This window comes from Hypanus sabinus, chromosome 3 (assembly GCF_030144855.1).
Source record: "Hypanus sabinus isolate sHypSab1 chromosome 3, sHypSab1.hap1, whole genome shotgun sequence".
Lineage (NCBI taxonomy): Eukaryota > Metazoa > Chordata > Chondrichthyes > Myliobatiformes > Dasyatidae > Hypanus > Hypanus sabinus.
The window spans coordinates 122,999,868-123,015,107 of NC_082708.1; the positions used below are offsets into that span (position 1 = coordinate 122,999,868).

The 15,240-nt window shown below is 38.1% G+C and overlaps 1 protein-coding gene across 3 annotated transcripts in view; it reads right to left on the reverse strand.

The window, feature by feature from the left end:
* Positions 1-1,742: 1,742 nt before the first annotated feature.
* idua (alpha-L-iduronidase) overlaps positions 1,743-15,240 on the reverse strand; it is a 197,593-nt gene continuing 184,095 nt past the window's right edge. For all 3 annotated transcript variants that reach the window (XM_059965064.1, XM_059965066.1, XM_059965065.1), the window contains 2 exons: positions 12,298-12,413; positions 1,743-3,503 (listed from right to left, as the gene is read on the reverse strand). In XM_059965064.1, coding sequence (XP_059821047.1) covers positions 3,409-3,503; positions 12,298-12,413 — 211 coding nt within the window. In that variant the 3' untranslated portion in view covers positions 1,743-3,408. The remainder of the gene's footprint in view (positions 3,504-12,297; positions 12,414-15,240) is intronic.

Consider the following 15,240-nt stretch of genomic DNA (forward strand, 5'->3'; position numbering starts at 1 on the left):
AGTACTTGCTGTAACCTGTCCCTTGCTGAAGCCATGATAATCTCCCAATTGAGTTACCTTTAAATAATGCATGCTAGAACTTAATATGTGCTTTTGCTATCTTTAATATGTGTTCAAGATAAAAGTTACAGATAGAACCATAGAACACTACAGCACAGTACAGGCCCTTCAGCCCTCCATGTTGTGCTGACTCATATAATCCTTAAAAAAGATCTGAGTTAATTTGCTAGAAATAGTCATCAACTTGTGCGGCATCCGTGTAGGGAGAAACAGTTAACATTTCGGACTGGTTTAATCAGAACTAGCAAAAGTTAGAGGTAACACAAGCTTACAAGTGAAGAGAAAATGGGGTGAGCAAAACAAAAGGTCAGCCCAATGATGAAGGCGAAGGTAAGAGAGAAAAAGGGGAGGATGGTGATAATACCAAAACAGGAGGTGGAAATGGGAAGAGGAAAATAATCTGAAATTATTGAATTCTATGTTGATAATGGAAGTCTGATTTTCCCACTTGAAAGAGAAAGGGTTAAGACCAAACTTACTAAACTAAGTTACGATCTAGCTGAAGTAGACTGGGAAGAGTTACCTCAGTCATACAAGTACAACATGTGAACTTGGAGCAATGGTAGACCCCTCAAGCTCGCTGTACCACTTAGTACAATCACATGGCTGATTGACTTTAACCACAATTCTACATCCCCATCAACTTGTGGTAAACTTGCTTCTCCTTACTGATGATGTAGATCTGGGGATCCAAGATGTACTGGGTCAGATGGATCACAACATACAAGTCCATGGACAATGGGGGTGGGTGGAGATCATACCCCGTGTTGCCCTCACCCTGATAACCACCTTCATATGTGGCTGCATCAGGCTATGTGCAAAATCTAAGTACATAGGCAACATAGGTACCACTACATGCCAAGGTTCTGACTGTCCCTGGAGTTATGAAAAATGGGTTTATTTCTATTGCCACGTAATGTCCCAATCGGCTGCATGTTGCTGAACTACCTGTCCTCCGTGGAAAGGTTCTTCCAGACCAACGCCTTTGACCACAAGTCTCTCAGGCAGTGGTCAGCATGGAGCATCCTGCAGACGCTGAGGGAAAAGACTTGATGGACACTGTGGAGTGGTTCCCTGAGCAGAGTATCCAGACCATCTGGCAGAATGTCTTACCACTAGATCTGAGTGACAGGCACCAAGACCTTGACTGGCTGGCAGTGAAGGGGGCCCTCCCAGTCAAATCCTCCACACTGCCTGTGGTGGAGACAAAACAGTTGCTCACCTTTTTGTGGACGTGGGATTGTGAAGGAGTTGCGGAGAAAGATGCAAGGGCCTGTGGCACGGTTTATCGGAGCAGCTGAGTGACAGAGGACTTTCTGATGTCTCAGGGCCACACACAGGGATGGGCATCAAGTGCAGCTGGTAGATCATCGACTCGGTGAATGACTCCCTTTGGTCTGCCAGCACATCGACATGTCCATGGAGGAATGTTGCTGACTGCCACGTTCCAGCTTGCAGTGCTGAGAGATACATGCAAGGGCTCGATGGGGTGGACCACAGTATGGGAATCTTCCACTACTGGAGAGGGAGGGGCCAGGTTGGGCGAGGAAGCCCCTCAATTATTGTAGTATCACCCTAGGGGACCACATGAGTGGTAACAGTCCTATTGGTTTTAAGGAATATAATAGAACACTACTTAAAGCATTGGTTATGAATGCAAGAATGAAAAGGCATTGCACTGCTTATTCTTCTAAATATATCTTTAAAATGAATAAACTTTATTTTTATATAAAAAAAACTTACAAAATGTTGAGGTCCCAGCCAAGGTCCACATGACACACCGCTCCTTACAGAATGACTACTAAAAAAAAGACTAATTTATGCCTATTCTCTACTTCCTGGAACCCACCAGTCTTCTATCCATGATGATATATTACGCTGTTCATCACAAGCTTTTATTTTCCACAATACCCTTTGACACAGAACATCTACTCATTGCCTCTCATTTGGTACAGTTAACATTTCAGGTTGAAGAATCTTCAGCAGAACTTCTAATTAATGGTGGTTCATAAAACCGTCTTCTGTTACATTTTGGACAACAATAAGTACACCGAACTGAACAGAAACTGCACATTGCAAGTTATTTCAAAAACTGTAGTGATAGAAGTTAATCTTGGTCGTATACATTAATCTGTAAATCAGGATCCCTCAGAATAAAAGCAGTTAAAGGTGTCACAATAGCAATATACATAAATGGATCAGCCGTTGGCAGCATTTCTCTGGCTGGAACCTAATCCAAGTCCTTGACCTCCGTACCATCTATGGTATATGTTCAATGCTGATCACTTGTCATTATGCCTGTTACCTTAGAAAATTTACTACTGGGAGCGATTAGACAGAGGACAGTGGCTTCCTTCAGATCCCATAGAGGGTGTTGAGGAAGACCGTGAGATCGAGGCAGCCTATCACCATGTGATCCTCCACACTGGCCAGGCTGCATTCTTGAGCCTCAGTAGTGAATGGCCTCATGCTGCACCTACATCACGACAGCCTCAGCACACTGAGCCGAGGGGACAACCTTGGTCACCCTGTTAGAGCAAGGATGTGGAGGCTTTGGAAAGGGCACAGAAGTGGATTAGCGAAGTTTTGCCTGGATTAGAGGACGTGTCATAAGGAGAGGTTGGACAAACTTGGTTTGTTTTCTCTGTAACATGAGGTTGAAGGGAGACCTGATGAGGGTTTAATAAAACTATGAGGTAGGGCAGATGGTCAGAATATTTTCCCCAGGATAGGAATGTCAGGTACTGGAGGTCATGTATTTAAGGTGAGGAGGTGAAGTTGAAAAGGGATATGGGGTGTTAGAGACTGCTGGGTGCCTGAAATACACTTCTAGGGGTGCAGTGGAGGCAGATACGATAGTGATGTTCGAGAGATTGCAGATGGACACATGGATACACAGGGAATGGAGGGGTATGGATCAGGTACAGGCAGAAGAGATGACTTTTAATTTAGCAGAGACATCATGGACCAAATGATATGTTCCTATGCTGTACTGTTCTATCTTCTTCAATTACTTATTTTTATTTAGAGATACAATGTGGTACAGGCCCTTCTGGCCCACCAAGCCACATCGCCCAGCACCCCTAGCCTAATCACAGGACGATTTACCATGATCAATTAACCTACTACTCAGTATGTCTTTGGACTAACTCATGGATTCAGTGATTATGGAGGATATAACGTTTTGCCAGATCCCTGGTACACAGTGTGTAGCCCAAACTTAGCAAAATACTTTTCATTCATGATGTTGTTTTGAAATAAGAATTACTATGCTTGTAATGCCATTTGATCTCAGATAATTACCTGCTTAATACTATTGGTATTACAAATATTTCTCACAAACATTTTCTAATACTTGGGTTCGATGTATTTAACAGGGTCAGAATATATTCCAGCCTTGCCCCAGTAATCTATCGCTCGAATCCGGTAGAAACCCGACAGATCTGTCAAAGAGGAAAAAAAGATAGTTTAAGAAGTGATAAAAGGAGTTTTGCCCAAGAGATTTATTAAATGTTAATTAAGCAATCTCTACATTTTGTGATTGATTAGAACGTGATCTGGCAACGAGCATATCCTCCTGAACCAGACTGCTAAACCCTGCTTTGAGTAGGTGTTAACTTACTGCAAGCACCTCCTGAACCTCATGGAGTGGTGCTGTAGTTCCTAAGAATGTCTCCCTTTTCTTGCCCAAGGGAGGAAAACAAAACAACTGGTCATTGACTTCAGGAAGAAGGACAGTACACATGCTCATGTCTACATCAATGGCGCTGAGGTTGAGAGGGTTGAGCGCTTCAAGTTCCTTGAAGAGAACATCACCAATAGCCTGTCCTGGTCCAACCATCTTGATGTCATGGCCAAGAAAGTTCACTAGCATCCTCAGGAGGCTTAAGAAATTTGGCATGTCCCCATTGACTCCTACCAATTTGCATCGTAGAAACCATCCTATCTGGATGCACGATGGCTTGGAATGGCAACTTCTCTGTGTGTGGCCATAGGATACAGCAGAGAATTGAGGGTACAGCTCAGCACATCACGGAAACCAGCATCCCGAGTCAGCTGGAGACACTCATGGAGTGAGTCCTGTTTTGGATTCGCTCCATAACCTTTACTTTATTTAACCTTTGATCACCCTTATTCAGCTTATTTTTACCTATACCGAAAGTTTCTTTGTTAATTTTTTTTTGGATTTACTGCCAAGAGTTTGTTGTGAACTTTTGAAGATATGCAAACAGAAATGTCTCTCAGGTCTAAGGGACGGGATCCCGGACGCAATCAGAACGGTAACGGAAGGAAGCAGGCTCCGCCACAACAAACTCAATTAACTTTTGAATTGTTTATGGAGGTTTTGGATAAAAAATTTGCTGAACTACAACAATTTTTTAAAGAAGATATAAAGGCTTTTCAAGAGTACATGGTTAAGACGGATTTAGTAATTAAACAGCAACAAGCTCTTATTGCATCTCTGCAAGAAGATGCTCGGAAGCGAGATTTGACTATTGAAAAACTGCAACAGGATTTAATTTCGACCATTAAGCTGATGGAAGCCCTTAAAGCCAAGAGTGACGATTTTGAGAATCGGTCCAGAAGACAGAACTTACGTATACTTGGTCTTCCAGGCGGCATAGAAAAAGATGACCCTTCGAAATATTTTGCTCAACTTTTAAAAGAAGCGTTTCCGACAATTTTCCCGAATAACCCTCCTTTATTGGACCAGGCACATAGAATTCGGCGTCGATCACCGAGTGTTACAGACAAACCTTCGGTGGTAATTGTCCGGTTCCATTATGTACATGACAAAGAACAACTTATAAGAGCAGCTCGTCGAGCAGGAATGATTAAATTCAAAGAATTTTGCTTCCGCCTGGTCGAAGACTTTAGTCCTGACCTTTTAAAAAGAAGGCTTCTTTTTATACCGTTGATGGCTGAATGTTATGAGAAAAATCTGAAACCTGCGCTTCTATACCCTGCGAAGCTTCGAATATCTCCATTGAATGCTCCACGACAGGTTTTCATTTCAACTTCAGAAGCGAGAAAATATCTGGAGGAGAACTTCCCTACTGCTACAGACACCAGTCTCTAATAAATGAACGATTCTGATCGTGTAAGATGGTTATCGATCTCTTAAACCAGAATTAAAATTTGATTATTGGTGTAGGTTCATCCTATACTTTATACTTAAGTTAAAGTGTGTTTTCGTCATATTAATTGTTTTGCCTTATACACTTTAATCATTTAACTACATACTTGTCCATTAACTTTGTTCCTTCGAAGGTATATTTTTCATTCTTTGAAGGTGAACTTTTCTTTGATTAAGATGGTGGTTTTTTGAAAAAGATTTTTGGTTTTGCTTAAGATGGCGTTATGTTTTTATTTTTTTCGCCTTTTTCCTACAATGCACCGCTTATCATAGCTTAAATATTTTTTGTTTTGTCTGGGCTAGAGCCCGATTTATAATTTTTTTTAGTGATTATATTTTTATTCTTTTTACAACTAACTATATTTAGAAATATGGTTTTTATTATAGCGATTTTAATTTTTAAAGTTGGGGTGATTCTTTTATATATATCCTTTATATATGGAGTGTTCTTCAGCTGACATGGGGGTAGGATTAGTCTTACTTTTTCCCTTTTTAAGTCATATTTTGGCTTTTTCTCTTTTTCTTGGGGGGTGGGGGGGTGGTCTGTTTTCTAATTCTATTTTTTTTGTACCAGTTTGTGTTAGTTTTTTTATTTGGGCTGTTTTTGAACTTCAAATATGTCTGTGTTGTCATCACTTCCGGGTCTTCTCTTTACTTTTGTTCCTCTTCCGGGTGCATGAGTTTATAAGTTGGTTAACCCTTTCTATACCAAAGGGTTGATTTTAGAATTATGGCTCAGACCATTAATTTTGTGTCTTGGAATACTAATGGTTTAAATCATCCAATTAAACGAAAGAAGATTTTCAAAGTATTCCAAAGACTTAATGCTCATATCATTTTTGTACAAGAAACTCATGTGAGGAAGGAGGACAAATTTCATTTTTTTAGATTTTGGCGGGGTCAACAGTATCACGCAAATTCAAATGCTAAAGTAAAAGGAGTTTCAATTTTTATTGACTCCTCTATTTCATTTGTTCATCATGATATTTTTTCGGATCCGAATGGCAGATTTTTGTTAATTGCGGGTTTACTTTGTAATAAAAAGTTGCTTTGGTTAATGTTTACGCTCCAAATGTGGATTGTCCTGACTTTTTTAAGTCTTTATTTACCTCTTTACCCAATCTAAACGAATATAAGTTAATAATGGGTGGTGACTTTAATTGTTGTTTAAATCCTCTGATGGATAAATCTTAATCTATTCAGACTTTACCTAATAAGTCGGCCACTTGTATTAACTCTTTTTTGACTGACAATGGAGTTTTTGATATTTGGAGATTCCGGCATCCTAATGACAAAGAGTTTTCTTTTTTCTCACATGTTTATCACTCTTATTCGAGAATTGATTATTTTTTTATAGACTCTTGTTTTATTCCATTGGTAATCGGTTGTAACTATGATATTATAGCTATCTCTGATCATGCTCCATTATTACTTTCTATGAAATTTACGGATACAGCTTCTAATGCCAGACAATGGCGATTTGACTCTACCTTATTGCAAGACTCTGACTTTATTAAATTTATGGAGGAGCAGATCGACTTCTTCTTTTCAACTAATTCTACAGAAGTTATTTCCTGTGGAACACTTTGGGACACTTTTAAAGCATATATACGTGGACAGATTATTTCTTATTCTGTTGGTTTGAGGAAACGTACTAAGATGGAAACTCTTTTATTGGTTGATAAAATTAAAGAGATTGATAAGAAATATTCGATTGCTCCTAGTAAGGAGCTTTACAAACAAAGGGTTGAACTTCAAATGGAACATAGTTTATTACTTACATCCTCGATGGAAAATCAATTAATGAAAACTAAATCTGATTTTTATATACATAGTGATAAATCTGGTAAACTGTTAGCTAGTCAATTGAAGAATGCTTTGGTTAAACGTCAAATCACTAAGATTGGTCAGCAGAATGGGAATCTGACAGTTAATCATGATGAGATAAATAAGGCATTTCAAGACTTCTATACCTCCCTGTATCAATCTGAATTTCCTCAAGATCATAATACCATGTCTGATTTTCTTGGGAAATTAAATTTTCCAAGATTATCATCTGATGATCTTTTGATATTGGATACTCCTATTACGGATGTAGAAATTAAGGGGGCTATTTCCTCAATGAATTCTGGGAAAGCACCGGGTCCAGATGGTTATACAGTTGAATTTTTAAAAATTTTTTCCGCTACTCTTTCCCCTTGGTTAGGTAAGGTTTTTGAGGAAGCCATTAGATTGGGGAATTTGCCACAATCTTTTTATAGAGCTTCCATTTCTTTAATATTGAAGAAAGATAAAGACCCTACTAACTGTGCTTCCTATAGACCTATATCTTTATTGAATGTAGACTCCAAGATTTTTTCCAAGTTACTGGCATCTAGATTGGAGAAGGTATTACCCAAAATTATTTCAGATGATCAAACTGGTTTTATTAAAAATCGTTATTCTTTTTTTAACATTAGGAGATTGTTGAATATTGTTTATACTCCCTCACATGACACTTCAGAATGCGTGATTTCATTAGATGTGGAGAAAGCATTTGATAGAGTTGAATGGCCTTACTTATTTAATGTGTTGGAGAAGTTTAATTTTAGTCCGATATTTATATCATGGATTAAATTGATTTATCATACTCCAGTAGCCTCAGTGTTTACCAATAATCAAAGATCTCCCTTTTTCGCCTATTTCGGGGCACTAGACAAGGATGTCCTCTTAGTCCATTACTATTTAACATTGCCTTAGAACCTTTGGCAATTACCATCAGACAATCACAGGATATTTTGAGTATTAATCGTGGGACAGATATTCATAAGTTATCTTTGTATGCAGATGATTTATTACTATTCATTTCTAACCCGGAGAAATCCATTCCAGCAGTTTTATCATTATTGGCTCAATTTAGTGAGTTTTCTGGGTATAAGTTAAATCTTAATAAAAGTGAATTGTTTCCTTTGAATAAACGGGTCCCAATTTATGGAAATTTACCTTTTAAATTAGTTAATGACTCTTTTACTTATTTAGGGATCAAAATCACAAAAAATCATAAAGATTTATTTAGATTTAATTTTTTACCCTTAATTGATCAGATTAAAGGTTTGTTTACTAAGTGGTCACCTTTATCTTTATCCCTAATAGGTAGGATTAATGCTATTAAGATGGTTATTTTACCTAAGTTTTTATATATTTTTCAAGCGATACCAATTTTTATCCCGAAATCTTTTTTTTACTAATGTTGACTCTAAAATTTCTTCATATATATGGCAGAATAAAAATCCCAGGTTAAGTAAAACATATTTACAGAAGACAAAAAAGGAAGGCGGGTTAGCATTACCTAATTTCAGATTTTACTATTGGGCAGTTAATATTAGATATTTGTTATGTTGGTTGAAAGATGGGGGTGGATCTTTTGGCCCTTGTTGGGTGAGTTTAGAAACTAAATCGATATCAGCTTATGCTCTGGGTTCTATTTTAGGGACTTCTCTCCCTTTTGCTCTTTCTAAATTGCCGAAACGAATTGACAACCCTGTGCTGTCTTTACGACAGTTATTTAGTTTATAATATTTTCGCTTAGTAATTCATTCAATAGTATTTTCTAGTTAGAATTAGAAGTGTTTAAAGTATATTCATTGCATGTAAAATATATCGGCATGCGATGACGTCACATCCGGTTTCGCCGCGTCTTGTGGGAAAGTACCGGTTTGAAATTAGCGCGAGGGTGGGGGCTTACCACGAGGCAGACCCGAGCAGAAGTTGTTTTGCAGGCATGAGAAATCACAGTGAGAGCAACGCTGTAAGTTAATAGATAATCGATATATTGAACTAAGATGTTAATGCCGATCCTGTTAGAAGTAACGACGGTAGATAATGTTTATGCTTTCGTTAGTTAAAGAGTCGCGGATAGTTTGCATGGAAGTGTATTTAAAGTAGTCAATGGAGCAGGTAAACTCTCCCTGTATACTGCTCCTTAGTGTAATGTAGTTATAGTCACCTTTGCAAGTATTTACTCTTGAAATGTGATATTAAGGAAGGAACAAATACTGTATCAATCTTGTATTGTTTTATCAACAGTTTTCACCATATGTTAATGTGAAGAGTGAACAGTAAATGGTTAATCTTGCTGCGATCTGGTTCTTATTAACTGTGGTTTATCTCGACGTTAAATTCGGCGTTTGTGACACGCGAAGGAGAACGTTACAAACCCAATAGTTAAACATACTTTGCGTATATGGTTTCAATTTTGGAGATTTTTTGGGTTGACTCAATTCATTTTAAATAGTCCTATTGTATCTAATTGTTTTTTTCACCCTTCCATTATAGATCAAGCTTATTCGGCTTAGAAAACTAAGGGATTACTAAGATTTTCTGATTTATTTTTAGATAATTGTTTCATGTCTTTTGAGCAATTATCCAACAACTATAACTTGCCTAGATTTCATTTTTTTAGATATTTACAGATTAGACATTTTTTAAGTTCTGTACTCTCTATGTTTCCAAATTTTGTGCCTTCAGATATTTTAGAGAGTTTATTTGAATTAGACCCTTTTCAAAAAGGGCTTATTTCAAAACTTTATAATATAATTATGAAGATACGTTCAGAGCCTCTTTATAAGACTAAAAAGGATTGGAAAAGAGAGCTTAGTCTTAGTATTTCTAGTGAGAATTGGGATAGAATTCTTCAATTAGTTAATACATCATCGTTATGTGCCAAACATTCATTAATACAATTTAAGGTCGTACATAGGGCCCATATGTCCAAGGATAAATTAGCTCAGTTTTACTCTCATATTAGTCCTATTTGTGATAGATGTCATTCTGAAATTGCGTCTTTAACTCATATGTTTTGGTCTTGTTCATTTTTGGAGAAATATTGGAAAGATATTTTTGATATTATTTCTGCAGTTTTGAATATTGATTTACAACCTCATCCTTTTACCGCAATGTTTGGTTTACCAATCTTAGACTGACTGCATTTATCTTCTTCCACCCGTCGAATGATTGCATTTCTAACTCTGATGGCTAGAAGATCTATATTGTTGAATTGGAAAGAAATTAATCCTCCCACTGTATTTAATTGGTTCTCTCAAACTATGTTATGTTTAAATTTAGAAAAAATTAGAAGTGGTACTTTTGAGATTTCTATTAAATTTGAAAAGTTATGGAGACCATTTATTCAACATTTTCATATGATGTAATATGACCCTGTGCCAAGTTCATTTGATTTCCCAGCTTTTAGCTTATGTATGTTGAGAGGACCGGAAGTGACGGCATTGATGAATACTTATTTTTGTGAGATATTATAAACAGCCCCCTTTTTTTTCTCTCTTCTTTTTGCTTCTTTTTTCTTCTATATTAGTTATTAGATTAGATTAGCTAGTTTTGCATTATATTTTTTTGTTTTTATTTCTTTCTTTTTTCTGTTTTCTTTATATCATATATTATGAAATATTTAGACTTACTATGTTCATACATATATTTTATGGCTTATGTCTTGGTAAACTCATTTATATTGTAACTATTATGTATGTTTTTTTTCATATGTAATGGAATTTATATGTTGGTAATTTCTTTATCAATATATCATTTGTATTCTGTCCATATTACTAATATTAATAAAAAGATTTAGAAAGAAAGAAAGAAACCAGCGTCCCCGCCATGAATTCTTTCTATACTTCTCACTGCCTCCATAAAGCAGCCAGCATAATCAAAAATCCAATCCCCCAGGATATTCTCTTTTCCCCCCCTTCCTTCGGGCAGAAAATATAAAAGCCAGAAAGCACACACAACGGGGCTCAAGGTCAGCTTCTAGACTATTAATAAATAGCTTCTTAGTATGATAACTTGGACTCTTAACCTTGCAATCTATTTCATTATGATCTTGCACAATAATTTTTACCTCTACGGCACTTTCTCTGTAGCTATTGAACTTTATTCTGCATTGTTACTGTTTTACTTTGAAATGCACTGTGTAATGATCTGATCTGTATGAACTGTAGATGAGAAAAGTGACTGTATATTTCCCCATGACTACTGACATACACGCTTCTGTGAGAAAAGGGTGCAGATGTGGATATTCCATTCATCATGATACGTAGGAGGAGGCTTTGCATAACAGGGAAACTTAGCAGGGGAGGTGGGAGAAATGGGTCTGTACTCATATCCCAACTGTGTTCCTTATTATTTTGTGAACTGTCAAAACTCACTCACAAAGTACAAATATTTATTGCAAACTGCAAAAGTGACTTTTTAATCTCAACTAGGTCTTTTGATAAAGTATTCCAGGCAAAACTCGTGAGTCATCTCCCATTTAGAACAGGAAAAAATGAAGGTCAAATTCCCGCATTTCTGTTTCATTAATTCTCTACCAAAATATCTTCAAAATTAGTTCTTGTTCTAAATGTATGAAACAAAGAAACGGAAAAGAATATCAAGTGAAGTAACCATTCGATTAAAAATGGGGACAGGGCACTACCTACAAGTTCAGAGTTGTGTTTTGTGCTTCACAAATACGTAAGAAAGCTAAATACCAGGAGCTGGTAGAGCAGTGCCAGAGAAAGGGGTGGAGGGCATGACGCCAGCCTATAGAGGTGGGGTATAGAGGTTTTGCTGGCTGTTCACTGTGTAGAACCTGCTCTCTTCTTGGCATTACAGGGGCTGAGCGAGCTTCCAGATATCTATGGATCAAGAGGTGTGACCTGTGGACCAGTCGTGCTGGGGCCTGATCAGCTCTGGCTGGGTCGCCTGGGTGAGAGTGTCTGACGTTGGAAGACACGAAACATCCTATGGCTGGTGGTTACATCACTGATGATGTGTCTCAGCGTGTCCTAAATGTATCTCAGCATCAGGAGAGTGATGTGGTCTCTATAAGCATTATATTTCTGGCAGCCACCAGTAAATAAATTACAATTGTATTTTAATCCTATATTATCCATGTCTATGAAGGGCGTGGACTGATGAAAGGTCTTAACCTGAAATGAAGGCTGTCCATTTTTCTCCATAGATGCTGCCTGATCCACTGAGTTATTCCAGCAATTGTTTATTGCTCATTATACTGCTTTTTTGGGTTAATTTCACTGTGTAAACAGAAATGAATGTATAATACTAACCTTTCCTCTTTCCAGGTGGAGCATATACAAAAATGGTAAATATAGTGTCCATATCATTGATCTTTTTGTAAACTCTTCCATTAATTGAAAACTCCACTTCAAATGTTTTCAAACATCTGAAAAAAAGTCAAAAAAAGTGAATATTGAAGACACTCACATCTTAACTCCAAGTTTAAAATGGTAAGTACTGATAGAACATAGAACAGCACAGGAACAGACCCTTAGCCTACAATTTTGTGCCAAACCACCTAAAAAGTCTATCAAAAAAATCCCCCAAAACATGTCCCTCCTGCCTCTGGTATTTGACATTTCTACCCTGGGAAAAGATGCTCCCTATCTACTCTATCTATTCCTCTCTCAATATTGCACACCTCCATCAGCTCTCTCCTCAGCTTCTCTTGCTCCAGAGAAACAACCCATTTATCCAGCCTCTTGTGATGGCACATGCCCTCTAAACCGGGCAGCATCCTGACAAACATCTTCTGTACCCTCTCCGAAGCCTCAGCAGCCTTTCTATAGTGGGGCGACCAGAACTATTGCATTGATATTTGCAATTTAGAATGAAGTACCTGCTTAAAAATGTCACAGTATTAATTACATATGGGTTTCCCCACCCATTTCGAAATCTTTCTGAAAGTTTTTACAGAAAGTACCTTTTTTATTTAGGCACACATTGTTAATATTACACCAAGCAAACTCTGACAGGTTATTCCTTCTTTCAGTAAAGAACATTCTCAGTTTGTAGGTTCTTACTGAATTTTGTTGAGATGTTTTTGAGCTACCTATAACCTTCTAGGGCTATTATTCTATATTTTGACAAACTTGTATCTAAAATTGTTTACAATTATTGTATTAACATGACATTAGATGATACATTTTTTACATTCTTTCATATTTGTTTAATGAATGTTCCAACTTGCACATTCAAAGTAAAGACCATTCTCCAAGCGTCACAGTCATGGAGTCATATAGCACAGAAACACACTCTTTGGCTCTTCTTATACCATCACTATTAGCAGCACTTACCCATTTATGTCTTAGTGAGTACCTGCCTCCAATATCTTCACACACAGTGCACTCCAGATTATCATAAGACCATAACATAACGGAGCAGAATTAGGCTATTTGGCCCATTCAGACTGCTCTGCCATTTCATCATAGCTGATCCAATTTTCCTCTCAGCCCCAACCTCCTGCCTTCTCCCCTTCATGCCCTGACCAGCCAAGAATCTAACAACCACTGCCTTAAATATACAGAAAGACTTGGCCTCCACAGCTATCTGTGGTAAAGAATTCCACAGATTCACCACTCTCTGCATATAAACTCCTCCTCATCTCTGTTCTAAAAGAAGGGCCCTCTGTTCTGAGGCTGCATCCCCGGTCTTAGACTTTCCCATGATACGAAACACCCTCTCCACATCCACTCTATCAAGGGCTATCAGCATTCAATAGGTTTCAATGAGGTCACCCATCGTTCTTCTGAATTCTAGTGAATACAGGCCCAGAGCCATCAAAAGCTCTTCATTAATGACAAGCCATTCAATCCTGGAATCATTTTTGTGAACCTCCTTTGAACCCTCTCCTGTTTCAGCACATCCTTTCTACAATAAGCGGCCTTAAACTGTACACAATACTCCAAGTGAGGCCTTACTAATGCTTTATAAAGACTCAGCATGACATCCTTGCTTTTAAATTCCAGTCCTCTTGAAATGAATGCTATCGTTGCAGTTGCCTTTCTCACCACAAACTCAACTTGCAAATTAACCTTTAGGGAATCCTGCACAAGGAGTCCTAAGTTCCTTTGCGCCTCAGTTTTTTGTATTTTCCCTCCATTTACTCCTACCAAAGTTCATTACCATACACTTCCTGACACTGTGATCCATCTGCACTTCTTTGCCCATTCTCCTAATCTGTCAAAGTCCTTCTGTAGTTTCTCTTCTTCCTCAAAATTCCCAGCTCCTCCACCTATCTTCATATCATCTGCAAACTTTGCAACAAAGCCATCAACTCCATTCATTCAAATCATTGAAATACAACATAAAAAGAATTGGTCCCTTTCCAGACTCCTGTGGAACACCACTTGTCACCAACAGCCAGTCAGAAAAGGCTCCCTTTATTCCCACTCTTTGCCTCCTGCCAAGCAGCCACTGCTTTATCCATGCTTGCATCTTTCCTGTAAGACCATGTGCTTGTAGCTTGTTAAGCAGCCTTACATGTGGCACCTTGTCACAGGCCTTCTGAAATTCGAAGTACACAACATCAACCGATCTTCTTTTGTCTATCCTGCTTGTTACTTCTTCAAATAATTCTAACAGACTGATCAGGCAAGATTATCCCTTGAGGAAACCATGCCGACTAGGGCTTAATTTATCATGTGCCTCCAAGTACCCCGAACGCATGCTTTTCATAAAACATAGAATAGTAAAGCACAGTACAGGCCCTTCAGCCCACAATGTTGTGCCGACCCTTAAACCCTGCATCCCATATAAGCCCCCCATCTTAAATTCTTTCATATACCTGTTTAGTAGTCTCTTAAATTTCACTAGTATATCTGCTTCCACCACTAACTCAGGCTGTGCATTCCATGCACCAACCACTCTCTGAGTGAAAAACCTTCCTCTAATATCCCCCTTGAACTTCCCTCCCCTTACCTTAAAGTCATGTCCTCTTATACTGAGCAGTGGTACCCTGAGGAAAAGGTGCTGGTTGTCCATTCTATCTATTCCTCTTAATATCTTGTACACCTCTATCATGTCTCCTCTCATCCTCCTTCTCTCCAAAGAGTAAAGCCCTAGCTCCCTTAATCTCTGATCATAATCCATACTCTCTAAACCAGGCAGCATCCTGGTAAATCTCCTCTGTTCCCTTTCCAATGCTTCCACGTCCTTCCTATAGTGAGAACTGGATACAGTACTCCAAGTGTGGCCTAACCAGAGTTTTATAC